Source organism: Natrix helvetica (assembly GCF_964273705.1).
Source record: "Natrix helvetica genome assembly, chromosome: 10".
NCBI lineage: Eukaryota > Metazoa > Chordata > Lepidosauria > Squamata > Natricidae > Natrix > Natrix helvetica.
Genome location: NC_138561.1, coordinates 1,565,111 through 1,590,937, shown reverse-complemented (window position 1 = coordinate 1,590,937; position 25,827 = coordinate 1,565,111). Strand labels below are relative to the sequence as shown.

Here is a 25,827-nt window from a genome sequence, read left to right as displayed (position 1 = left end):
GGGAGCTGTGCAAGAGGCCCCTTCTTCCACTTCTCCCCCAAGAGCAGCACTACGGGCCCAGCCGGACTCTCCGACTGAGGGGGGCCAAGCACTGCTAGTCCCCAGCACCTTCCCCATTGGGCCAAGCGGGCTCTCTTTCTCAATCCTGGCTGAAGAGGAGAGGTGGCAGAAACCTGGTGCCAGTGCTTGGGAGCTGTTCGGATCGGTGGGCGCAGGTTCAATCCTAGCAGGGTGGTGTTGCTGCTTTAAAACTCGGGTGCCCAAAAGGGGTGGAGCTGGAAGGGACCCTGTCCCTGAATTTGAGAAAGACCCAGTAACCTTGTAAAAGGTGACTTTCACCCTCCCGACCCAATAAATAAAGTCCCAACTATTTCAGGAGAAGCAGAAAGTATTTATGAAGAGGGCAGTCAAGTCTTTATATAGCATACAGAAATTAATGATACATACCTTCAGTATAGTACGTGATGTGTCAGAAAGTAATGAATCAAACCAAACAATAAAAGACATTAATCAGATGTGAGGATTAAGCCATAGAAATTGATTTCAGATAACAATTCTCAAATGCCTAATTTATGGGTTAAATCACTCCTTTTCCAGGTCAGATTTGTATCTTTCTTTACACAGATCAATCCTTGACTTACAACTGCAGCTGGGACCAGAATTTTCATGGCTAAGCAAGGTGGTTATTAAGTAAATCGCAACCAATTTTGTGACCTTTTTTGCCATAGTTGTTAAATGAATCACTTGCTGTTGTTAAGTGAATCATGTGGTCGTTAAGCAAATCTAAATTCTCCCATTGACTTTGCTTGTTGGAAACCACAATTGTCGGAACCAATTGTGATCATGTGATTCCACGTTGTTGTGTCTCAAGTAGCAATTTGATATTGGTTTTTGCTCACTTTTTATCTTGGGTGGTGTAGACACTGATTGAATAAATAGATGTGTTTTCGATGTGCCTTAGAGGGTTTGTTAAGAATCCTTGCAACCATCATGACTCTTCAGAATCTATGTTCTTCTATGATTTTGAACGTTTGGGTGAACCATCTTACTTATACTGTATTGATACTGTTGGCCTGGTGGTTAGAACGCAGTATTGCAGGCAAATCCTACCCACAGCCTGGAGTTCAATCCTGACCAGCTCAAGGCTGGCTCAGCCTTCCATCCTTCTGAGGTTGGAAAAATGAGGGCTCAGATTGTTGTGGGCAGCATGAAAAGATTGCTGACATTAAACCGACCAGGGAGTGCTGTAAAGCGCTATGGTAAATGCTAAATGCTACAGCTATCGTGCATACAACTTCACAAAAGTTTCAAGGGTCCTTATTTATTCTATGACTATTGCCAGAGGATTCCGCTGGTTCTACTGAAAATTTCAATTCCTACGCAAAGCTGATAGGTTTCTAGGCAGAGCAGGATTAACTTCTTGCAACCATCAAGCTTGCATCATGGAGGCCACTGGTTGCAGCAAGCGACGGTCCTTCCTCTAGAGCAGGGGGGTCAAACTCGATTTCATTGTGGGCCGCATCAGGGCTGTGTTCGACCTTGGGGGATGGGTGGGAGTGGCCAGGGTGGGCGTGGCTAGTTCAGCATCACTTGTGTTGGGGGCACCAGTGGTGGCCCAAGCGCTCTGCCAGTGAAAACAGGCTCCTGAGCGTCGTTTTTGGCTGCGACGCCCTCCTGTAACCATCTGCCAGCAAAAACAGCGCTCAGGAGGGTCGCACGCAGCAATCCTGAGCTCCGTTTTCCCTGGCAGAGGCACTGTGGCCCACTCCTTCACTGTTTCCAGGACGGCTCCGTGGGCCAGATCGAAGTACCCCACAGGCCGGATCTGGGCCCCAGGCCTTGCGTTTGACACCCCTGCTCTAGAGCCCTGTGACCAACTTCATTTGGGAAGGTGAAGCTAGCTTGCCCTCGGAAGCCAACATACACTTGCCCAGTTGAAGAGAGGGGGCCGGACTGGCAACCCAGTGGTGAGCGGCTCTACCTGAGAAATGTTTTCTGTTGCACTGAATTCTGTGTGGCTGAAGAAGTTATAACTCTGTGTGTCCTTTCTCTTTGGCTGCCTTTTCTGGCAGGGTCTTGGTCCAGAAGGCCACGGCTTTCTCTTTCAGTTTTCTTGCCACCTTTTGCTTTACGTCTATTTCCAGATACTGCTCACTCAGGTCGTACCTGGGCCAGGTCACCAAGCCAGCTCCATTAGGGTTCCTAGAGACGATTGCAAATGGCCAGTTAGTTCACGGAATCAGTTTGTCCGGGATCACCAAGATGATCTCTTCCTCTTGCTTTCACAAATAGAGCGTTATCATTTTTCAAACAATAATAAAATATTCTAGACCCTTGAAGCATTTCTCGGAGGCATCTGCTGGAAGCTTCCTGCAGTGCACACTTTTCTCCTCAGGCTAACGACCACTGATACAGGGCTGTCAAACTCACAGCCCACGGGCCAGATGTGTCACACTCTGGCCACACCCATGCCCGGTTTAGCAAAGGGGGGGAAAGTCCCAATATGTCACGTGACACCACCATGATGATGTGAGTTTGACACCCTGCTCTAATACGACCAGCCTCACTGCTGAAGTCTGAGAGCTCCGGTGCCCCTGGAGGTGATAGGTGTCCCCTAGGAGACAAATTGGAAGGGGACATTCTCCCTAGCTATTAAGTCCAATTTATACCAGTTGTATAATCTACCTGAGTAGTAAATTTATGGACATGTGCAAAAATCCTCTGACTTACCCGCTGCGAGCAAAATTACCCCAGTATTTCATAATCACTTTGCTGAGCATTTTATCTTCTTCTGTTGCATTGTCTGCAGGCAGGAATATAAGGATGGCGTCAGAAAAAAAATTACAGCTTGGGATTTTTTAAAAGATAAAAAATAAAATCCAGAAGTAATATCAGCACCTTGAGAATCTCAGTAAAATGCAACTTTTGCCAGGCATGTATTATTATTATTATTTCACCAGACGCCTTTAAGCCTAATCCCACATACCCTTAAAGAAGATGATATTCAAATTGCACTCTTAGAAGTAGAGAAAGTGATTTTGGAAGATATGTGTATTGCTTGGATCCTTGCTTTTTCGCTATTCTGTATCCTGCATGCTTATATTGTTAATCTAACAGGCTAGAATCAATTGTGGGTATTAATAGAGTCTAGAAGGGGGGAAATAAAGTAGAATAAAATATGGATTAAAATATAAGAAAGAAGACGTGGCATAAAAGGGACAGTTAGAAGCTTGCTTAAAGGGACTGGGAAATGTCATCAGCCTTCAACCACAACATGTTCCAGCAAATGTCCCTATGTCAAAAGTCCAAAACCACAAGGTTCAATAAAGTTCGTTAATGGCATGTAGTCCATACCTGTAACAAAAGGAGAAGTAAGACCCCCATCTCCTTATAAGGCTTTTTCCTCAAGGTAACCAATAAGAAATGAGTTAAGTGTTTCCGTGTTACACTGTCTTTGAGAATGTATAAGAACGCGTGCATCAATAATAAAGGTTGTTCAGAAATTCACAACGTTAGCCATGGGCTAACTTTTCTGAACCTGGCTGCCAAATAAACTTTTCCTGTATCCTGAAAAGTCTAATGCCTGTCATTTTCTGCAACACCGTTATCTCAGCCAGAGGTGTCCTCAGTCTGTATCAAAATCTTTTCAACAACTCTGAAAAATAAAAAATCCACAATCAAATCCTTTTTTGATGAGAAATAGCTGGTGGATTTTGAGTATAGTTTTCAAGCCATCCTTGTCCTCGTCTAATTGACATGATTTCTGTCTTAAGAAACCCCAGAGAACAGACCTTGGCATTCCTTTGCTCCCCCTTGGTCATTGCAGGCATCCTCCGGCCTCTCTTTTCAAGGCCAAATAACCTGCTGACCAGGATCGAGTTTGCTGATCATCATCACTCCTGGTTTCCTTTGTAAGACATTATCACCCAGCCCTCTCCCAGAGAAATGAAATATCCTAGGAAATATTGAAAAGGCAGAATATTTCCCTGGATGCGAAAAGGAAGAAACATGTTTAAAGAGAGAATAGCTCCCTGCAGCTTCCAGCCTCCACCCACTTTGTCAATGGGCCATTAAGATGCCCAAGCCAGTCCCTTTACATAATAAAGAGTTCTCCCCTTCAGCTCCAAGGTGATGGGATTAAGGCATGATTAGCCTTTACCCACTCACCGCATGGCAGAACTCAACCAAACCAGGATTCAAAACACAGCCTAGAGAGTTGCCCCTGCATGGCCCCATGGGAGGATGACAACCAATCAGAAGACAAGCTCAAGATCAAAGGCCAGAGAGGGCATAAAACCAGGGACTTTCAGCATCTCAGCCTTTTTCCTTCTCTTCTTCTCCACCAACATTGAAGCATGTGATGACCTTTTCTGTTCAGGACTCGAGCCATGTGGTCCTGTCCACCATTAAACCATCTTTCCATGTCTCCAGTGTCTTTTTCTCCACTTGCAACCGAAACCAGAAGGACATTTCTTTCAACACCTTCATCACCCTGGTTTCCTTTGGGCCCATGTTGGCAAAGTTGGTCTGCTAATAAATTGGATTTGGATTTGGATTTATTGGATTTATATGCCGCCCTTCTCCCAAAGGATTTAGGGCGGCATACAACATTAAAAAACACATATCACAAAGGTAAAAGGAAATTAGATAAGTATCCCAAAAAACAAACCCAATTAATATAACACTAACATTTTAAAAATTAGATAAAATTAACAGGCCAGGACGGCTTGCTGGAAAAGCCAACTTTTTAGGTCGCGTCGGAAGGACCAGAGGTCGGGGATTGTGCAGCTCATTCCAGAGGGAAGGCGCTCTGACAGAGAAGGCTCTTCCACTGGGGGTCGCCAGCTGACACTGTCTGGCCGACGGCACCCTGAGGAGGCCAACCCTGTGGGATCGCATTGGACGGTGGGAGACTACTGGTAGCAGTAGGTGGTCTCGCAGGTACCCTGGGCCTAAGCCATGGAGCGCTTTAAAGGTCATAATTAGTACCTTGAATCGCACCCAGAAAACAATCGGCAACCAGTGCAGGCCGCCTAAAAGGGGTGTAACATGGGAGCACCTAGGTACCCCCATGATAACCCATGCGGCTGCATTCTGGACCAGCTGAAGCCTCCGGGTGCTCTTCAAGGGCAGCCCCATGTAGAGAGCATTGCAGTAGTCCAGGCAAGAAAGGACAAGGGCATGAGTGACTGTGCATAGAGTATCCCAATCCAGGAAGAGGTGCAACTGATGTACCAGGCAAACCTGGTAAAAGGCCCCCCTGGTCACGGCTGTCAGGTGTTCTTCTAAACTAAGCCGCATGTCTAGGAGGACTCCCAGATTGCGGGCCCTCTCTGAGGGGGCTAAAATTTCTCCCCCTATCATCAAAGATAGAACAAGATGCACAAATCAGGATGACGGAAACCACAGCCACTCAGTCTTGGAGGGATTGAGCTTGAGCCTGTTCCTCCCCATCCAGATCCGCACAGCCTCCAGGCATCGGGACATCACGTCGAGGGCATTGTTTGAGTGGTTTGGGGTAGAGATGAAAAGTTGGGTATCATCAGCATATTGATGATACCGTACCCCAAAACCATGGATGATCTCGCCCAGCAGTTTCATATATATGTTGAACAGGAGGGGTGAGAGAACCAACCCCTGGGGCACCCCACAAGTGATGCACCTCGGGGTTGATCCCTGCCCCCCAGTCAACATGAACTGCGACCGATCCGACAGGTAGGAGGAGAACCACCGTAAACGGTGCCCCCCACTCGCAACCCCCCGAGTCGTCGCAGTACAATACCATGGTTGATGGTATCGAAAGCCGCTGAGAGGTCTAATAGGACCAGGACAGAGGAGCAGTCCCTGTCCCGGGCCCACCAGAGATCATCGACCAACGCGACCAATGCCATCTCCATGCTGTACCCGGGCCTGAAACGTGACAGAAACGGATCCAGGTAGACAGCTTCATCCAGGTACTGGGGAAGCTGACATGCTACCACACTCTCGACAACCTTAACTACAATAGTTGGCTAAAGAAGCTGGGTCCAGGGAAGGCTTCTTAAGGAGGGGCCTCACCACCGCCTCCTTCAAGGCGGTGGGGAAGAACCCCTCTCTCAATGAAGCATTGGTAATTGCCTGGAGCCAGCCTCATGTCACCTCCAGGGAAGCCGAAACTAACCAAGAAGGACATGGGTCCAGCACACAAGTGGCAGCACTGATTCTCCCCATAATGCTGTCCATGACCTCGGGGGTCACAGGGTCAAACTCATCCCAGATTGTCTCCACAAGATTCATCCCCGTCGACTCGCCTGAATCGACCCAGTCAGAGTCCAAGCCTGTCCAGATCTGAGCAATTTTATCCTGCAGATACTGAACAAATTCTTCAGCCCTACCCTGCAAGGGGTCTTTCCCAGTTCCTTGGTTAAGTAAGGAGGGGGTCACCCTAAACAGGGCGGCTGGGCAGTTATCTGCGGATGCGATAAGAGTGGGAAAATGTTGCCATTTTGCCGCTTTTAGCGACACTAAGTAGGATTTAATATGAATTCTTATTAGTGTTCGATCAGATTTCGACCGGCTGGCCCTCCAGCCACTCTCCAAGCGTCTTTTCCAGCGTTTCATCTCCCGGAGCTCCTCTGTAAACCAGGGAGCCACCCGGGATCGAAACCGGGTCAGAGGCCGCACAGGCACAACGCGATCCAAGGACCCAGTGGCCGCCCTATCCCAGGCTTCCACTAGGGCTTCGGTCGAGTTGTGAGCAAGGGATTCAGGAAAAGTCCCAAGTTCCATCAGGAACCTTTCAGGGTCCATCAGACGCCTGGGGCGGAACCATCTAGTCGGTTCCGCCTCCCTGCAGCGAGAGGTAGCAGTATGGAAGTCAAGCCTGATGAGGAAATGATCAGACCATTACAAGGGTTGAATAGAAACATCCTCTAAATCTAGATCATTCATCCACTGCCCAGAGACAAAAATCAGGTCGAGCGTGTGTCCCCTATTATGGGTGGGATCTTGAATTAACTGAATTAGGTCCATAGCCGTCATGGAAGCCATGAACTCCCAAGCTGACTCGGATGTCTCACCAATGGAAGGCAGATTGAAATCCCCCAGGATCATAAGCTTGGGGAAATCAACTGTCAATCCAGCTAACAGGGCTGATGAAACGTAGCAGGGGGACAGGTACGTAACAAAAAGGCCCACCTGAACTCCAAGGACCCATTTCACAAAAAGGGATTCACACCTGCCGATCTGAGTGACCTCCTGAGGTCTGAGACTTTCCCTAATAACCACCACCATCACCCCCGCCCCTGCCCTGGGCTCTCGGCTGGTGAAACGCCCGGAAGCCTGGTGGGCATAGTTCACTAAGGGGAACACCCCCCTCATGGCCCAACCAGGTCACCGTAATGCATGCCAGGTCCACTCTACCCACTTGTATGAGGTCGTAAATGAGGGGAGCCTTATGTAACATGGACCTGGCGTTAAGCGACACCAGCCAGAGACCAGGGTCCTGTAATCCCGAGCACCCGGGGGTGCGAGAAGGGCGATGTGGGTCGGAACGCGTGATCGCTCTTAAACAGCAAACCCGTGTCCCCCGAACATAATTTGAGCCTCACCCCCATCATATCTGCCTCTCCCACAAACAGTAGAGATGGTGAACCCCCCAATGGAATGGCTTAATGTCTCCCCTGGAATCCCAATCCTGCCCAGCACTTCCAACCCACGCCCATTAGTTAGCTCTGGCCTGTGCCCTGGCAGACTCCCCCCCCCCCCCAAGCCTGTCTGAACCATCCAAAGTTGCAGGTGGAACAAAAGCAGTCAGTCCTTCTCTGCTGAGAATCCAGAAAAGGTGGTGGCCCTTCTCTCAGCAGGAATGGGCCCACCGCGTTCAGGTTGGGCCAGTGCTCCAGACTCACCCGTGAAGAAGGGCTTTCCAAAGACAAAGGCAATTTCATCCCCATGGTCCACTTTAGTAAAGGCTGGCCTGAAGCTGCTGCATTCACTCAAATGATGCTGCAGTTCATAGACGTAGACCGGATAGCCGGCGTCTGGAAAGACAAGAATGTGGCACAGAGCCATCATCTCTTATTCTCCAGGATCTACCACAGCCAGACCCCCAAAGACGCCATTCTGGGTGATTCTGGGGAATGAGGCTGTGGGAAGCAAACCTACAAGCAGTCCTCGACTTACAACTGCTCATTTAATGATGGTTGAAAGTTATGATGGCCTTGGAAAACACGGCTTCTCTTTGCACTTATGACCGTTGTACTATGGAATAGCAATTTGGCTCCTTGGCAGCCCACTCGCATTTACTGTCGTTCGGGGGACCTGGCAATCACCTGATCCATATTAGCAACCTTTCCAGCTGGTTTCTAGCCAGCAAGGACAACTGGGGATGCTGGCTTTGCGTAACGACCACAGTACAAACGCTCATAAAATTTGGTCCGGTCACATGAAGATCCACTTTATGACTGCACTGATTTACAAAGGAAATTCCAGTACCAACAGTGGTTGCAAGTCGAGGACTACCTATAAAATGTCCCTGCTGGCCTGACCTGCTGGCCTTGCAACTGGCTGGCTGAAGGGAGGGAGGGATTTGATCAAAGAGGTTGTGGGAGGAGAGAAGACACCGGTCATTGTCCTAGATCTCATTAAGGCTGCTCAAACCCGGTTAGTTCCAATAGGGACTGACCTCGGTGGTGTCTGGCAGTAAGAATGCTTGGAGCAAGGAATACAGCATCCCCCAGTAAAGCCAGGAATTGATCCCTGAGTTGTTCTGGGTCCTGGAGATCCTGGAGATATTCATCAACAACCAGAGGAAGATCCTGAGGAGCCACTCCCTGTAACAGTCAAAGAAAGGTGGGCCAGCAATGTTGCAGCTACACTGGTTTTCAAGTTCCCAAGAACATTTCCTGGAAAGCACAGGGTCTAGAGAACTTATTTTATCAGAATTCTGTAAAACCCAGGAAAATAAAGGAACCTAGATAAAGTAGAGAATCGTAGTGAGTGTCAAGGATCAAACTTCTTCCTGATTTTCCCTCCCATCCCAAGTCTGAGATGTCCTCAGGAGCTGCGTCTCTCCTAGTACGGTTGGGCACAAAGCCCCTAGAAGGTCCAGAGGGGTCCGAGGGAAAGCAGGCGGGACTGAGGCTGGTGATGAATTCAGCTGCACCGAGAAAGTGCCTCTTACTGTGAGTTGCTCTGAGCTGCGTAGCAGGAGAGTCACGGTCTCTCTGTCAAGTCCCTTCGTGAAGTCTGGAAACTGGAGAAGCTGGACGGAGTAAAAGCAAAGGGTTAATTCTGAGTGCAATCAGGAGAGCGGCAGCAGCGCTTCATCCACAAAGGGAAAAGGCCCACCTGAGGAAGTATCCACCCAAATTCATCATCATTGAGCCCAATGATGTAGGGAAGATTATTGAAGTTTTTTTCTGCTAAGAGCTCTTTGGGACTCTTCGGAAAAAATCGACCATCAACCACTGCAGGGAAAAAGATAACGTGCTGGAGAGGAAAAAGAAATCAGTTTAACACCTTTCAAAATATTATTTTCATGGAAATCACAATAAACCCCCTAGGTTATGGTCAATAGAAATGGAAGAACATTATTAATTTCTGTATATAATCACAGTTTTAAATTGTTGTAACTTGAATTCTGCATCTCACAGTTCAATACTGTATTTTTATATTCTCACCTTCATTTTTTGGTCACTTTGTATAGAACTTATGCTCTCTGTTCTTTCTGCGGTCTTTCGTGTATTTCTTTCTTGGGTTGGGGGTTTTCCTTCTAATTTGTCCATTTCTTTCTATCAAATTGCTAATAAATAATTTTTAAAAATGATATGGACAGTACTAAGGCTTGTCAGCCTTGGAGGAAGTTCCGACCAGAAGGACATTCAGAAGTATGAATTGTGCACGTCTGAAAGTGCATCTCCCCCACCCCCTTGTCCTTACAGTCCAGGAAATGAGGCAGGGTCCCTTTTGAGGCATCTGCCAGGCCCCCATTCCTTCTACAGGCTTAGCTGCTCCTTCTCTGACCAGCGCCTAGTCTGTAGCTCTGCTTCCTGTCTTCCACATTCTCCTGGACGATGAATTTGCCTTGCTGGAGTTTCAACCTTGCCTTTTCCACTCTTACCCCCCCCCCCCGGCAATAGCATGAGCGCATGCCGGCACCCATAATGGAAAGTGTGCACTGTGCACCCACATGCGTACACACCCCCACGCTCCCCCCCCATGTACGCCGCACTACTTACCTCCAAGCTGAGCTTGGTATTTCCTCCGGTTGGCCTATTGGACCTCTTTTTTTGCCCTCTCCAGGCTCCAGAGACTTTTCTGATGCCTGGGGAGGATAAAAGCAGCCACCCCTGGGACCCCCAGAGGCCCTCCGGAAGTCAGATACCGGAAGTTCAGAAACGGATAGTTTCTGAACTTCCGGTAGGCCCGTTAGGCCCGTTTTTTGCCCTCCCCAGGCTCCGGATGCTTTCCTGAAGCCTGGGGAGGATGGAAAAGGCCTGCCCCCGGGCCCTCCGGAAGGCCAAAAATCAGCTGGCTGGAGTGTGCATGCATGCTGGAGCTGACAGCTAACGTGCCTGCAGATATGGCTCTGCACACCCCCTGTGGCAAGCATTCCATAGGTTCGTCATCACGATTCTAGGACAACTTACTGCAGTAAACTTGCTGGAACCTACCCTCTGAGGCCAACTCACTGCAGGACAACTTGCCACAGAACAATTAATCTGGGATTTTTATTCTTTTATTATTCATCAAAGCATTACAAAAGCTGGCAGTCCTAGGAATTATTTCCTTTGATATAAGAGATGAAATAATGTTGACAAAAATGTAGTCAATAAAAATAGTTTTTAGTTTTCAAAAGCCCGGAGAGACTTGTTACTGGATAGGTTTTGAATGGCTGATTGAGGGATGCTGTTGTCATAACCATCTCACAATGTTTTCACAACATTCAGGAACTAGTTAACATATGTTTCAGAGTATAAGATGCTCCAGACTATAAGACGCACCTACCTTTTTTGGGGAGGAAAACAAGAAAAAAGATAGCACATTGCGGCCGATCGTTGCCTCCGCGCATCACATTTTCTGTCTTCACACGCCCCATTTTTGACTTCCGAATGTTGCATTTTTGGCCAGTTTCAGCCACCAATCCTGCCACCTGGAACCAGCCAAAAACGCTAAATGCAGAGGCCAAAAACGCAATGCATGGAGATGCTGAAGAGCAGGGATTTGCTGTGGCGATCCCTGCAGCCTGGAAAGGGTCTAAAATGGAGCATGCGGAGGCCAAAAATAGCCAAAGGTTGGGGTGCAGTAGGTGGGCGGGACTTCAGCAGCATTCAGTGTATAAGGCACACTGCAATTTTCACCCACTTTTTTTGGGGGGAAGTGCATCTTATACTCCAAAAAGTACGGTAAGTATTTCTACCACAGCAGTGCTGCAGTCTCTAGAGCAGTGGTGGCGAACCTTTTTTGGCTCGTGTGCCAAAAGCGGGAGAGTGCAGGGCGGTCATGCACAGGCGTGCCACACCCAAAATGCTATGCGCACGACCACAGCGTGCATGTGTGCACGACCAGTGTTCCCCCCATTTTTGGCGTGCTTTTTTTGCCTTCCCCAGGCTCCAGAGACTTTATAGGAGCCTGGAGTGGCCGGAAACAGCCCCCCCCCACTTCCCACTCCCAGAGGCCCTCTGGAGGCTTCAGGAGCTTCCCTGAAGCCTCCGGAGTGCGAAAAACCGGCCCTACAGGCAAACCAGAAGTTCAGAAATGGACTTCTGGTTTGCTCATAGGGCCTGTTTTAGCCCTCTGGAGCCTTCAGGGGCTTCCCTGAAGGCTCCGGAGGGCGAAAAACAACTGTATGAGCAACCCGGAAGTGACTTCTGGTTTGTCTGTAGGGCCGATTTTCATCCTCCGAAGCCTTCAGTGGAGCCTCATGAAGGCCCCTGAAGTCTCCAGAAGGCTAAAACATGCCCTACGAGCAAACTGGAAGTCCATTCCTGAACTTCCGGTTTGCCCATAGGGCTGGTTTTTCATGCTCCGGAGGCTTCAGAGAATGCCCCCGAAGGGCAAAAAATGGGCTCAAAAGAAGGCCGAAGTCAGCTGGCCAGCACCCGCATGTATGCTGGCCAGCTGACAGGGCAAGCCTCGTGTGCCCTGACAAATGGCTCCACGTGCCACCTGTGACACGCGTGCCATAGGTTTGCCATCATGGCTCTAGAGCATGTGATAAATTCTGTGGTAGCCTGAAAGAGCATTGACTGAACGTTGCTTCGTATCCTATTCTGGACACCAAATTTAAGAATCATTCAAAGAAACTGCAGAAGATATACAGAACGGTCCCTCAATCAGAGGACTATAAATTAAATCTTACTAAAAGAGACTGGGAATTTGGTTAGTTTAGCCATGACGGATGAAACCGGGAGGAATGGTCAAAGAAAAACAATCTTCTGCAGGGGAAAGGCAGATCCATGAAATGCTCCTTCAATTACTGGGGCAGCCTGGTTGAGCCAGAAAGCTAAATAAGTCAGGTCTGCTCAGTACTTGGATGGGAATATCCAGGATACTGGTCAGACACACCAGCCTCATGTCCAGCAGAGGTGTAACAGTGCAGAAACAATGTCCTTGCCTCCTCAGAGCCTCTGCACATCCTACATCAGTGCTGACTTTCCTCAGGATCTGGTCGATGGAATCTGATTTCAGTGGGATCCTGGGATTCCCCAGAGAAACATCACTGCCACCCATTTAGCTTTGCGCGAGGGAAGGCAGCTGGGGGAGTGGATGCTTCTCTGGATTGCTAGACTGGGCAGGATGTACAGTAGGGGTGGGGTGGGGGCGCATGGAGCTGGTTGTAAAAAAGTCCAGATGTGTGAGGCACCTGAAGACCAGACCAATTCAATTGTGCCAAATTTTATTTATTATTTTTGTAATAATTATTACGTACTACGGGTACGAAAACAAATATATATATATATATATATATATATATATATATATATATATATATATATATATATATATATATATATATATATATATATATGTATGTATATGTATATATATATATATATATATATATATATATATATATATATATATATATATATATATATATATATATATATATATATATGTATAAAATTTATTATTCTGCCAACCTAGCAGTTCGAAAGCGCATAAAAATGCAAGTAGAAAAATAGGGACCACGTTTGGTGGGAAGGTAACAGCGTTCTGGGAACCTTTGGCATTTAGTCATGCCGGCCACATGACCACAGAAACGTCTTCGGACAGCGCTGGCTCTTTGGCTTTGAAACAGAGATGAGCACCGCCCCCTAGAGTCGGGAATGACTAGCACATATGTACAAGGGGAAGCTTTACCTTTACCTATTGTGCCAACATCGCCCCAGCTGCATTTTGAACACATCCAGGACTTCTCCGGTCATTGGTTCCACCTTCAAATTGCTCTTCCCAAATTCCCATTCCCCAAATTCTGTCTTAAGAAACCCCAGAGAAGAGACCATGGCATTCCTCCCCCTTGGGAGCAAAGTGCTTGAACTCACCTTTTCTTCTCCACCCAGATGAGGCCTGGTAAAATCCTGCAATCACAGAAGGAAGCAGGTCAGTTGAGGATGAGCAGCTCCAGGGGAAAATGATAGGAGAGCCAGCCTCCTCCGACTACATTCTATGATCATTACGCTTTATACATATTCAAGAAAAAGTATGATTCTCAATCAACTGAATGACATGAAATGATCTTGAACATGATTCCACTGCCCCCACTGGGACCACAGCAGCCACAGCCACGGCAACCCCCCGATCTGTCCTTGATAAAGAAATGGGCAGTGCTGAGGTCTGCTGGGTCTTGCGCCACCCAGCTGGGTCTTCATTGAGAGGGGATCAATGCTATCAGGAGCCCCCCTGTGAGGCCGCAGGACCTGCTTGAGGTCATCAGCAGAAGAAGGAAGAGGGTTCTGGGCCCTTGGCACCCAGGGCGTTGTGTGTGTTCGGAGCTTCACACAGCCTACACAGAAGACAGGTGGGGCTTCTACACAACCATTGTGACTCCATCTGCTGGCCACACCTGGCAGACCAACTCATATTTTGACAAGATGAGGACCAAGCCCTCACCCTTCCTCTCCAGGAAGGATCACAGTGTATTGCAGGGGTCTCTTACCATCTTCAGAGTAGCCAATAAGATTTCACTCTCTGTTTTCCCCCTGAGGCAGCGAACCATCTCAGCTGAACTGGAGGTAGGGCAGCTAATCGATTCAGCAATTTTCTGCAATCCAGACCAACAATTCAGTTTTAATCAACGTAATAAGAAGCAGGTCATCCTGCAAGAGTTCTTCATCCGGCGTTTGGAAAATGGAAGCTGCCGGAGGACTTTTAAGGAAGAGGGAGGAAGGCTGCTCTGGCTGACTACCTAAACTGGGCTCAAAGCCAGTGGATAAAATTTGCAGAGCAGAATGTTTCAAAAGCACGCTTCATTCTATTTGTGCTCCAATAGTAAGCTTGAAACATTGTACAGCTGTTTAGAAACATCTGGCTGAAGGTGACATCAGCCAGCTAATGGCCGTGAAATGGAGCAGGTGCACATACTGTGTCTCCAACTCACCGGTGGCCCCAGGGAACAGCTAGGGTGCCCCAGCTGCTTTGCTCCAGAAAATCCTCAGGAGGCCAGGAGAACCCCCTTCCCCTACATGCCTTCCTCCTCTTTTCATCTTCCCTCGGGGAAAAAAAATCCCAGATCTAGAGCAATTGCGGTCTCGCTTTTCCAAACCTCACCTTAGCCAGCTTTTCTGGATGGGCATCGAACAACACGTCTGCTATGGCAACACCACTTTGTGAAATTGCTTTGTGGAACAAGCCTTTGGACAGAGGGGATAACACCTGGCCAGGGAGGAAAGAAAGAGCCACTTTTTTCAATCAACCCATTGCATCACCCAATAACTGCACTGGTTTTGCTCTGACTGTATTTGGCAAGAGATTATCCAATCAATTTGCTTCAAGCGTTAATGTCACAATTGAACCGCTTTGCTTCTTTCAAACCTTATCACTATTCAACATGCGAATGAACTGCAGGGAGGGAAGGGTGGAATGGAATGCTGAGATTTTGTGCACAGGTCGTGAGAGCCTTGAAACCATCAAGGCATGTGGGTTTCAGCCGGTACGCCCGTACCCGTTCGGGAAATTTAGTGTGTCTTCTGGTACCCGTTCTGCAACCCATACTGGAGCGCTTCCCTCCCATGGCCTGCCCCCTTGCTTGCTCCCCCTGCCCACCAAGTCGCTGCTCGCTTGCTTGCCCCGCCTGTTCCCACCAGGCTTGCTCTGCTCACCCACTTCCTTTGCGGAGCAAAGCATGGCGCATGCTCCCTTCTCTTTGATAGCCGCCTGGTTTTCAATGGGGGGGGGGGAATCCATGCAGAGGGAGGAAAAACATGGATTTCTTCCCCCCAACCCCCATTGGAAACTAGGCAGCTGTCAAAGAGAAGGGAGTGTGCCCCACATGGCTTCTTCAAACAGCCGAACTCCCCTCTTGTTCATTCTTTGGCTGTTTGAAGAAGCCACGCGAGGCGCACTCCTTCTCTTTGACAGCTACCTCATTTCCAATGGGGATCGGGGGGGGGGGGGAGAAATCCATGTGTGAAGGTTCCAAGAGTTGCCCTAATTAATTTACGAGCCCAGGAATGAAATTCAAAGTAAAACCATTCGTTTATTAGGACTAACATCTTAGCACGGACTTCTGTGTAGCTGAAACTAAATCACATTTAATGGCGTCTGACCTGTGCCCCCTTCCCTCTGGCTGAGGTCATCAATCACATTCTCCAACGGGACGTTAAAGCAGAGTTCTAGACATGCTCATTCACATCCTAGTTCAGAAATATGAGACTTTTACTCTGGCCAAAACTATGCATGGAATTTCCCCTTCTCAAGGTGATAGTAGTCATGGAAACGTCTTAGGCGTTGACATCCGGCTCCCCACATTTCCTGAAAGCGACCTGTATAAAACAAAGCAATTTGAGTACAGGTGTATAACTTAGGGATGTGTCCCTCCCTCAGGCTTGCTTGGATTTTCTGCATGGAATTTTGCTATAAGGTGATCAGCTTGGATATTTCTACTTTTCACCCAAGATGCCTCTGATAAAGGGTAGCCCTTCCACTTCATTAAGTATTGGAGTTGTCTCCTGTGCCACCTTGAATCAAGGATACGCTGAACTTCATAATGGGTTTGGCCCCCTATGACCACAGGGCCTGGTGGCTCCCGGGGTAGTGGTCTCAGAATGGATCCAATCACAGGTTTTAAGAGGCTGCTATGGAATGCTGGGTGTATCTTCCCCAACAATCGAGGCAGTTTCAATTGCACTGTGACTGGGTTGATGATCTTTACTATAGGGAATGGTCCCATAAACTTTGGCCCCAGTTTCTTGCTAGGCAGTTTTAATCTCAAATATTTTGTGGAGAGATAAACCTTCTCTCCCACCCGGAATGGTCATTGTGGAGCCCGGTGTTTGTCTGCCTGTTTCTTATAGGTTTGTGCCACTTTAGCCAGTGCCCTTTTGACATTTTCCCAGGTCGCTTTCAACATCGACATCCAATCAGTCAGACTGACTGAGGAGGGGGGATCCCTTGGATACTCAGGCATTGGGACGAAGTCCATACCGCTCACTATTTTGAATGGCGTGAGTCCTGTGCTGCTGTGGATAGCATTATTGTACGCGACCTCAGCAAAAGATAAAAGGTCTGCCCAATTGGACTGCTGATAATTCACGTAGCACCTCAGGTATTGCTCTACCATGGCATTCAGTCTCTCTGCTGCCCCATTGGTACTCAGATGAAAAGCTGAACTAAGACCCTGAGATGACCCATTGTATCGCAGGAACTCCCTCCAGAACTTAGCCATGAACTGGACCCCTCTGTCTGAGATAATTCTTCGAGGTACTCCATGCAGTCGGTAGATATGCTTCACGAACAGTTTAGCAAGCTTGTGAGCTGAGGGTAGTCCGCTGCAGGGTATGAAGTGTGCCTGTTTGGAGAACAGGTCTATTGCAGTCCAAATCACTGTGTTTCCCCCACTTTTTGGCAACTCTACTCTAAAATCCATTGCGATCTCCTCCCAAGGCCTCCCATGGCCTCGTTGGCTCTCCTACTGTTTGCAGTAGTCCAGGGGGTTTTCCTGGTCGTCTCTTCATTGTGGCACAAACTATAACTATCTACATCTTTCTTCATGCCAGGCCACCAGAATTGCCTCCGGGCTAAGTGTAAAATCTTTAGGAACCCAAAATGGCCTGCTGTTTTGGCATCATGACTCCTCTGGAGAACTAGGGTACATAGGGATTCTGGGACGTAGAGTTTTGTCCCCTTCCATGCAAGGTCATCTCTCTTTTTCAAGATGTGTTGGTGCTAGCAGTTCAGTTTTAAGCCTCGTGGTTAGGTTACTTGCAAGTTGGTCTTGCCAGTCACAGCGTTGCCGTCTGGTGGTCAGTTGAGCAGCTGTTTGGGAAGAGGGAATGATGGTGTCCACTATGTGCTCCTGTTCGCATTTGTACTGAGGCATGTGGGAGAGGGTGTCAGCTAGAAAGTTCCTCCTGCCTGGAATGTGCTTTAAGACAAAATCAAAACGGTTGAAATATTGAGCCCATCGACTTGTTTAGGTGATAGTTTCCGTGGGGTCTTAAGCACCTCCAGATTTTTGTGGTCGGTCCAGACTTCAAACGGTTTCTGGCTCCCTTCCAAAAGGTGTCTCCAGGTTAGCAGTGCCTGTCTCACTGTGAAAGCCTCCTTCTCCCATGTGGCCCATCGGTTCTCTCTGTCTGTGACCTTGCGGGAGGTGTAGGCACAGGGTTGTAAGCTTCCTTGATTGTTTCTTTGGAGTAGCACCGCTCCCACTGCCACATCACTGGCGTCTGCCTGGATCACAAAAGGTTGCTCGGGGTCAGGATGCTTCAGCACTGGCTCCTTTGCAAACATTTCTTTTAGTGTCTCAAACGCCTCTTGGCATGCACTTTCGCTGGGTCCATCTCTATTCCCTCATTTGACACTTGGTAACCCAGGTAGTCTAACCGTGCATGGTGGAATTCACATTTTGATACCTTGACCTACAGGTTGGCTGCCAGAACTTTCTCCAGTACTTGGCGGACCAGGGGTATGTGGTCGTCCATGGTCTCCGTGTAGATAAGGATGTCATCTAGGTAGACGAGGACCCCCTTGTAGAGGTGCTCATGCAACACCTTGTTTATTAACTGCATGAATACCGCTGGGGCCCCCTGAAGTCCAAAAGGCATCACTTTAAATTGAAAGCTCCCTAGGGGGCAGTTGTTTTCCACTCATCTGCCTCTCTGATTCGTACTCGGTAGTATGCTCCAAGGTCTAGTTTTGTGAAGACTTTTCCCTTGGCCAGATGAGATAGCATATCCTTCATGAGGGGGAGGACGTATAGGTTGTATACGCACACCCCGTTTATCCCTCGAAAGTCCACACACAGATTCATGGTGCCATCTTTTTTTTCTTTGAAGAGGACTGGTGCCGTGACCCGTGGCTTGGGTAGTTTTGCCCCTGGGGATGATTTCGATGGCACAGTCTATCTCCCAGTGGGGAGGCAGAACATCACACTCGGCCTCACTGAATACTTATGCGAGGTCCTGATATTCTATCGAAATCAGTTCGGCCTCTGGGGTTTTGTCGGATGTGGTTGCCAGTTGTTCTTGTGGGCTTTCTTGGGGGGTTTCCAGCATGGGTGGTGTTTCTACTTGCTGGTGTGGGAGGGGTTGGGGGCCCATTGATATCCTAAGTCTTCGGGTACCCCCTTGCCACCAGATGGACGGTCCCAACTTGTCTAGCCAGGAAAGTCCCAGTTTGACTGCATCTGTCATTTTGGGGGCTATTATGAAGTGGTTCAGTTAGGTGGATGGCATAGGCTCCTCCCATTAGGGACCCATCCACCTGCTCGAACTGGACCGGGTGGGCCAGTCTTTTTGCTCTGATCCCCAGTTTCAGGACTGTGGTTAGGTTGTTCAAGCACCTTGTGCAGCCTGAGTCTATTAGGGCTTGAAAATCCCCCTGGTTTCCTGTTTTTGGGACTGTGAGGCGTATTGGAAAAAGGAAAGGGTGAATTGATTCACTCACCATTGGGTCATTTTCTCCCTCATCCTTGCTGTCATATGATTCGGGCAATTGGTTGTTGTTGCCTGGGGTCCCATCACTTTCACCTGAGGGGAAAGGGGCCTTTGCAGCCTGGAGGGCTTTCCCAGATGTCTTGGTGGTCTGTTTGGACCCTCGTTCTGGTCATGCCCTAGGCCAGCGATGGCGAACATATTTTGGCTCGCGTGCCACAAGTGGGGGGAGCGCGGGGGGTCGTGTACAGTCATGCCGCACCCATAATGCAATGCGTGATCCCCCAGTGCGCATGCGTGCACAACCCTCCCCAATTTTTACATGCTTTTTTCTCCCTCCCCAGGCTCCAGAGGCTTTATAGGAGCCTGGGGAGGGTGAAAAGAGCCTCCCCCGCCCCTCCCGAGGCCCTCCGGAGGCTTCCGGGACCATCCAGAGGTTTCCCTGAAGCCTTCGTAACGCTTGAAACCACCCTTCGAGCAAACCAGAAGTGACTTCCGGGTTGCTCGGAGGGTCATTTTAAGCATTCCGAAGGCTTCAGGGACTGTCCAGAGGCTTTCCTGATGCCTTCGGAGCGTTTAAAACCACCCTCCGAGCAAACCGGAAGTGACTTATGGCACGCGTGCCATAGGTTCGCCATCACTGCCCTAGGCGGTGGGTCTGGCCTTGGTTTTGGGGCTGGGGTTGGGCATGCAGCCGCCATGTGGCCCCCCCCCCGCATCTATAGCATTTCGGTGGACTTCGAGGGAGGGCTGGTCTCAGAGCCTGCTGTGGTGCTGTGGTTCCCTGCCGGCTGGGTGGTTTCAGGTCGGGTTGACCTCTCTCTCGTGTGTCTGGTTGCTTTGTCATGTCGGTGGTGCGCAGCCTGCTGCAGACTTTTGTTGCTACACGGAACCACTCAGAGAGTTGATTTGGGATGTCGCAGTATGCAGTTACCTGGGAAATTTGCTTGTCCAGGCTTGTTCTGAAAAAATGCACCAGCAGCCACTCTGGTAAGGGGGGTAGCCTTCCTGTGACCCTCCTAAATTCACGGATGTGCTCTTTGATGGGGCGGCCCCTCTTAGGTTGCTGAGTTCCTCTTCTGCATATGGATCCCCCTCCTCCACCTCCTCAAATCTGGCCTCTAGCAGTTGCAGGAAGTCATCTATCTCTTGCAGTTGGGGGGCTCTCCTCTTGTGGAGGGCTGCTAGCCATTCCCTTGCTTCTCCCTCTAGACCTTCTGCGATGGCATTCACCATGGCCCTGGGGGATGGTAGAGGTGCCCATAGCGTTCTAGGTGGATATCAGCTGAATCAAGGAATGGGGCTTGCTAGTGTGAGTCTCCATCAAACTTTCCCCTGAATTGGATTGGGTCATCCAGCCCTAATCCCCCAGCCTCCTGTTGGCCTTGGTATGCTTATGCCTGACATAGCTGGTTATCTCCTTCACCCCTAGTTTGGCGAGAGGGAGGGGTTTGCCTGCTCTTGGTAGCCTGCCTGCTGCGTGGGAGAGGCACTGGTTGCCGTACTGGGCTCCTTCTCCTTCCATCGGGATGGGGATCGGGGCTGCGCTCCAGTCTGCATCTCTTCCCTTCAACAAGATCAGATGTCCCTCCCCTCATTTCCTCCCTCCGTTGCTCTTTTGCACTCCCTCGGGATTCCATGTGGGGCTTTGGACTAGGGCAAGGGAATTTCCACCAGTACTTATCTTCTCTTGTTTCTGCTTCTGAGAAAGGCATCCCTGTTTTGCTTTGCCACATACCTCCAGCTGCAATCAATCTCCTGTCTTCCTGATTTTCCCTCCAAGCAACCCAAACATTGGGAGGGAGTACTTGGAGAGGCCGGGCTTCAGGAAACCCGGGGGAAAAAAATTAATTTAAAAGTGAGTTTCAGCTATCTGTGAAGGTTCCAAGAGTTGCCCTAATTAATTTACGAGCCCAGGGACAAAATTCAAAGTAAAACCATTCATTTATTAGGACTAACATCTTAGCACGGACTTCTGTGTAGCTGAAACTAAATCACATTTAATGGCGTCTGACCTTTACCCCTGTGCCCCCTCCCCTCTGGCTGAGGTCATCAATCACATTCTCCAACGGGACGTTAAAGCAGGGTTCTAGACATGCGCATTCACATCCCAGTACAGAAATATGAGACTTTTACTCTGGCCAAAACTATGCAAGGAATTTCCCTCCCCTTCTCAAGGTGATAGTAGTCATGGAAACGCCTAAGGCGTTGACACCATATTTTTCCTCCCTCTGCATGGATTCCCCCCCCCAATTGTAAACAAGGTGGTTGTCAAAGAGAAGGCAGCACAGGCTTCTTCCACAGCTGAGGAAGGAACAGGAGTGGAGGACTCGCCTGCCCCGCCAGGTTCCCCCAGAGCTGTGTGCCCCCCAGAAACAGTTGGGTCAAAGGAGGATCCCTCCCTGTCCTGGGATCCTCTGGGGAAGGGCCGGGGACCACACTGGACCTCGTTGTGGCCGCCACTTCTCTCTCACCCTCCGTCGCAGGAGGCAGGCAGGGCAGTGGGCACCTGCGCAACCTCGTCCGGTGCTTTTGGTGCCTGAAGCCCACTGGGGCAGGACCGAAGTTTGGGCACCCAGAGTTGAGGCGTGGGGGGAGCCAAGTTCCACCAATCTTGGCTGGCCCGAGCACCAGCCACTCCTTCACCCACAGCTCCAGGACAGATGATGGCTGCCTCCCCTGTGCAGCCCCTGCCTGCCTGCCAGAGAAAGGCAAAGGTGGGATGGTCGGTTTTACCAGATGTGCAGAACCAAGGCAGGAAAGAAGATCGAGAGATGTGGAGCCACAGATTCCCCCCTTTCCCCCTGCCCCACAGGTCGCCTCCTTGGGTGGGACCAGGGCGTGCGTGGGGTAAGTGGAGTTTGCGACCAACTTCAAAGTGAATGGGGATGTTTGTGACCAAATGGGACAGAGAACATAGAGCAGTGATGGCGAACCTTTTTTGGCTCGCGTGCCACAAGTGGGGGGAGCGCGGGGGGGTCATGTGGGGGTGTGTCACGCCCATAATGCAACGCACGATCCCCCAGTGTGCATGCACGCACAACGCACCCCCCATTTTTACATGCTTTTTTCGCCCTCCCCAGGTTCCAGAGGTTTTATAGGAGCCTGGGGAAGACGAAAAGAGCCTCCCCCGCCCCCCGGGAGGCCCTCCGGAGGCTTCAGGGACCATCCGGAGGCTTCCCTGAAGGCTTCGGAACGCTTAAAACCACCCTCCGATGCTCCTGAGAGTGTTTACTTCTTTTGGGTCTGCTAGTTCGGACCATTGACAGTTAACTGCAGCCCTACCTCTGCCAAAGTCACTCATTCACATGTTACTTTTTAAATTCTTGACAATTAATTCATGCTTTGTTAATCTACCAAAAGTTTCATTTTAAATTATGGTTTTAGCATTGCTACATTGAATTCTTATTGTTAATACAAGCAAGAAATTGTTATACAATATATAATAACTTGCAATTGTCAGTTGCCACCTTAGGCTTGCTTATGCTTCACTGCTATGCAGTGACAGACTGCTATGAACTGTGGGGAGGGGGAATGAAGGGGAAACAAAAGTAAGTGCTGTATCTCCCTGAGATGCTGCTTCAAGGTCAGCCAACTGGAAGAAGGGGGTGAATAATAATAATAATAATAATAATAATAATAATAATAATAATAATAATAATAATAATAAAATATATGAATTTATTAGCCGCTCCCTTTCCAGACAGGACTCGGGGCGGCGTACAATGGAGCATATAAAACATGAAACATGTGTACAAACACATAAACATACATATATACAAAGACCATACATGCATACCAAACTAGGCTTGGGCTGACTGTTAGGAAAACATCTTGCCTGAATCTGATTGGTTACACTGGTGTGGCCAATAAGAGATAGTTAAGGGGGGGGAGAACTTAGGGATTTGGGTGTGCAATTTTCAGTTCTCGCTTTGCATACTTGATCTCTAATAAACTACCGTATACCTTTCTCAAAAAACGGAGCCAAGGATTGTTTCCATTTAGAGGTTTGTGGCAGGTCTGACAGTAACCTTCTCTCAAGCCATTACAGATAGGCCAGAAATTATGGGAATTACTAGAAATGAAATAGGACGTGAACTTACGTGGGCAGAAGAGCTGAATCCACCTGCTGAATTCCCAAATATGGTAACTGATCCCGGATCACCCCCAAAATTTGCAATGTTCTCCTGGATCCACTGCAGAGCTACCACTTGATCCAGCAGGCCCCAGTTCCCTCGAGCATGCTCATCTCCAGTGCTGGGGGGAGAAGGAGAAGCAAGGAAATATGGATCCAGAGAAGATCCAGAGTCATTCTCCCTCTTGGCCTTCAAAGATTCATAGATATGAATGCCCCCCAAATAACATGAGGAGCCCTCCTTCTTCCTGGTCTGCAGGGCTGTGACACGGGCAAATCTGGGCCAGAGGTTTGCAATCAGCCAGCACCCAGGAAGTCACCATGCCAGATTGGCCTCTCTGGATCCACCTTATATCAAATGCAATAAGTATTCATGTGCAGAAGCAACACACTTTTCAGGGGAGAAAAGAATTCCAAGAGGCACTGTAGGAAATTAAAACCCACCCCACTCCTAGAAAAATGAAATATCCTGGGAAATATTGAAAAGGCAGAATATTATATTTCCCTGGATAAGAAGAAACATGTTTTAGGCAGGAAACAGACTCACTCTTAATAGCCCCCACCTTTGTCAATGGGCCATTAAAAAGCCTGAGCTAGTCTACTCTATGTGAAGTTCCCAAGAGATGACCTAATTAATTTACGAGCCTTGAGACAGAGTTTAAACAAAACCCCTTCATTTATTAGGATCAACAACTTAGCATTACTTCTGTGTAGCCTAAACTGACTTTCGCTTAATTGCGTTTGAACTTTACCCTCCTAACCGCCCCCCTTTTGTCCTGCGTCATAAATCACATTCTCCAACTAGAGACCGAAGGTATGCATGGAATTCTCCTCCCTTCTAAAGTTGATAGTAGTCATGGAAACGCTTTAGACATTGACATCTGGCTCCCCTCACTTCCTGACAGCGACCTGAGTAAAACAAAACAATTTGAGTACAGGTGTATAACTTAGGGATGTGTCCCTCCCCCAGGCTTGCTTGGATTTTCTGCATGGAATTTTGTTGTAAGGTGATCAGCCTGGATATTTCTACTTTTCACCCAAGATGCCTCTGATAATGGGTAGCCCTTCCACTTGATTAAGTATTGGAGTTGTCTCCTGTGCCACCTTGAATCAAGGATACGCTGAACTTCATAATGGGTTTGGCCCCCTATGACCACAGGGCCTGGTGGCTCCCGGGGTAGTGGTCTCAAAGTGGATCCAATCACGGGTTTTAAGAGGCTGCTATGGAATGCTGGGTGTATCTTCCCCAACAATCGAGGCAGTTTCAATTGCACTGTGACTGGGTTGATGATCTTTACTATAGGGAATGGTCCCATAAACTTTGGCCCCAGTTTCTTGCTAGGCAGTTTTAATCTCAAATATTTTGTGGAGAGGTAAACCTTCTCTCCCACCCGGAATGGCCGTTGTGGAGCCCGGTGTTTATTTGCCTATTTCTTATAGGTTTGTGCCACTTTAGCCAGTGCCCTTTTGACATTTTCCCAGGTTGCTTTCAGCATCGACATCCAATCAGTCAGACTGACTGAGGAGGGGGGATCCCTTGGATACTCAGGCATTGGGACAAAGTCCATACCGCTCACTATTCTGAATGGCGTGAGTCCTGTGCTACTGTGAACAGCATTATTGTACGCGACCTGAGCAAAAGATAAAAGGTCTGCCCAATTGGACTGCTGATAGTTCACGTAGCACCTCAGGTACTGCTCTATCGTGGCATTTAGTCTCTCTACTGCCCCATTAGTGCTCGGATGAAAAGCTGAACTAAGACCATGAGATGACCTAATGGACCGCATGAACTCCCTCCAGAACTTAGCCATGAACTGGACCCCTCTGTCTGAGATAATTCTTCGAGGTACTCCATGCAGTCAGTAGATATGCTTCACAAACAGTTTAGCCAGTTTGTGAGCCGAGGGCAGTTCGCTACAGGATATGAAGTGTGCCTGTTTGGAGAACAGATCTATTACAGTCCAAATCACCGTGTTTCCCCCACTTTTTGGCAACTCTACTATAAAGTCCATTGTGATCTCGTCCCACGGCCTCGTTGGCTCTGCTACTGTTTGCAGCAGTCCGGGGTGGTGGTGTTCCCAGTCGTCTCTTCATTGTGTGCAGGGAGGGAATGATGGCATCCACTACGTGCTCCTGTTCGCATTTGTACTGAGGCATGCGGGAGAGGGCGTCAGCTAGAAAGTTCCTCCAGTCTGGAAGGTGCTTTAAGACAAAATCAAAATGGTTGAAGTATTGAGCCCATCGGACTTGTTTGGGTGATAATGTCAGCATTCCAAATATCCAAATTTCTGTAGGGTCCTAAGCGTCTCCAGATTTTTGTGGTCAGTCCAGACTTCAAACGGTTTCTGGCTCCCTTCCAACAGGTGTCTCCAGGTTAGCAGTGCCCATCTCACTGCGAAAGCCTCCTTTTCCCATGCAGCCCATCGTCTCTCTGTGTCTGTCAGCTTGCGGGAGGTGTAGGCGCAGGGTTGTAAGTTTCCTTGGTTGTTTCTTTGGAGTAGCACCGCTCCCACTGCCATATCACTGGCATCTGTCTAGATCACGAAGGGTTGTTCGGGGTCAGGATGCTTCAGCACCAGTTCCTTTGCAAACATTTATTTTAGTGTTTCGAAC

At 48.8% G+C, this 25,827-nt stretch overlaps 1 protein-coding gene across 1 annotated transcript in view; it reads right to left on the bottom strand.

Moving 5' to 3' along the window:
• Positions 1-370: 370 nt before the first annotated feature.
• Positions 371-25,827, bottom strand: part of LOC309397345 (fatty acyl-CoA hydrolase precursor, medium chain-like) — a gene marked incomplete at its 5' end in the record, with an annotated part of 34,729 nt that continues 9,272 nt past the window's right edge. The window contains 10 exons of the mRNA XM_081963301.1: positions 371-2,202; positions 2,731-2,803; positions 7,890-8,021; positions 8,666-8,813; positions 9,164-9,244; positions 9,331-9,471; positions 13,530-13,565; positions 14,144-14,248; positions 14,755-14,859; positions 23,183-23,336. Of these exons, the coding sequence (XP_081819427.1) occupies positions 2,028-2,202; positions 2,731-2,803; positions 7,890-8,021; positions 8,666-8,813; positions 9,164-9,244; positions 9,331-9,471; positions 13,530-13,565; positions 14,144-14,248; positions 14,755-14,859; positions 23,183-23,336 (1,150 nt within the window). The 3' untranslated portion in view covers positions 371-2,027. The remainder of the gene's footprint in view (positions 2,203-2,730; positions 2,804-7,889; positions 8,022-8,665; positions 8,814-9,163; positions 9,245-9,330; positions 9,472-13,529; positions 13,566-14,143; positions 14,249-14,754; positions 14,860-23,182; positions 23,337-25,827) is intronic.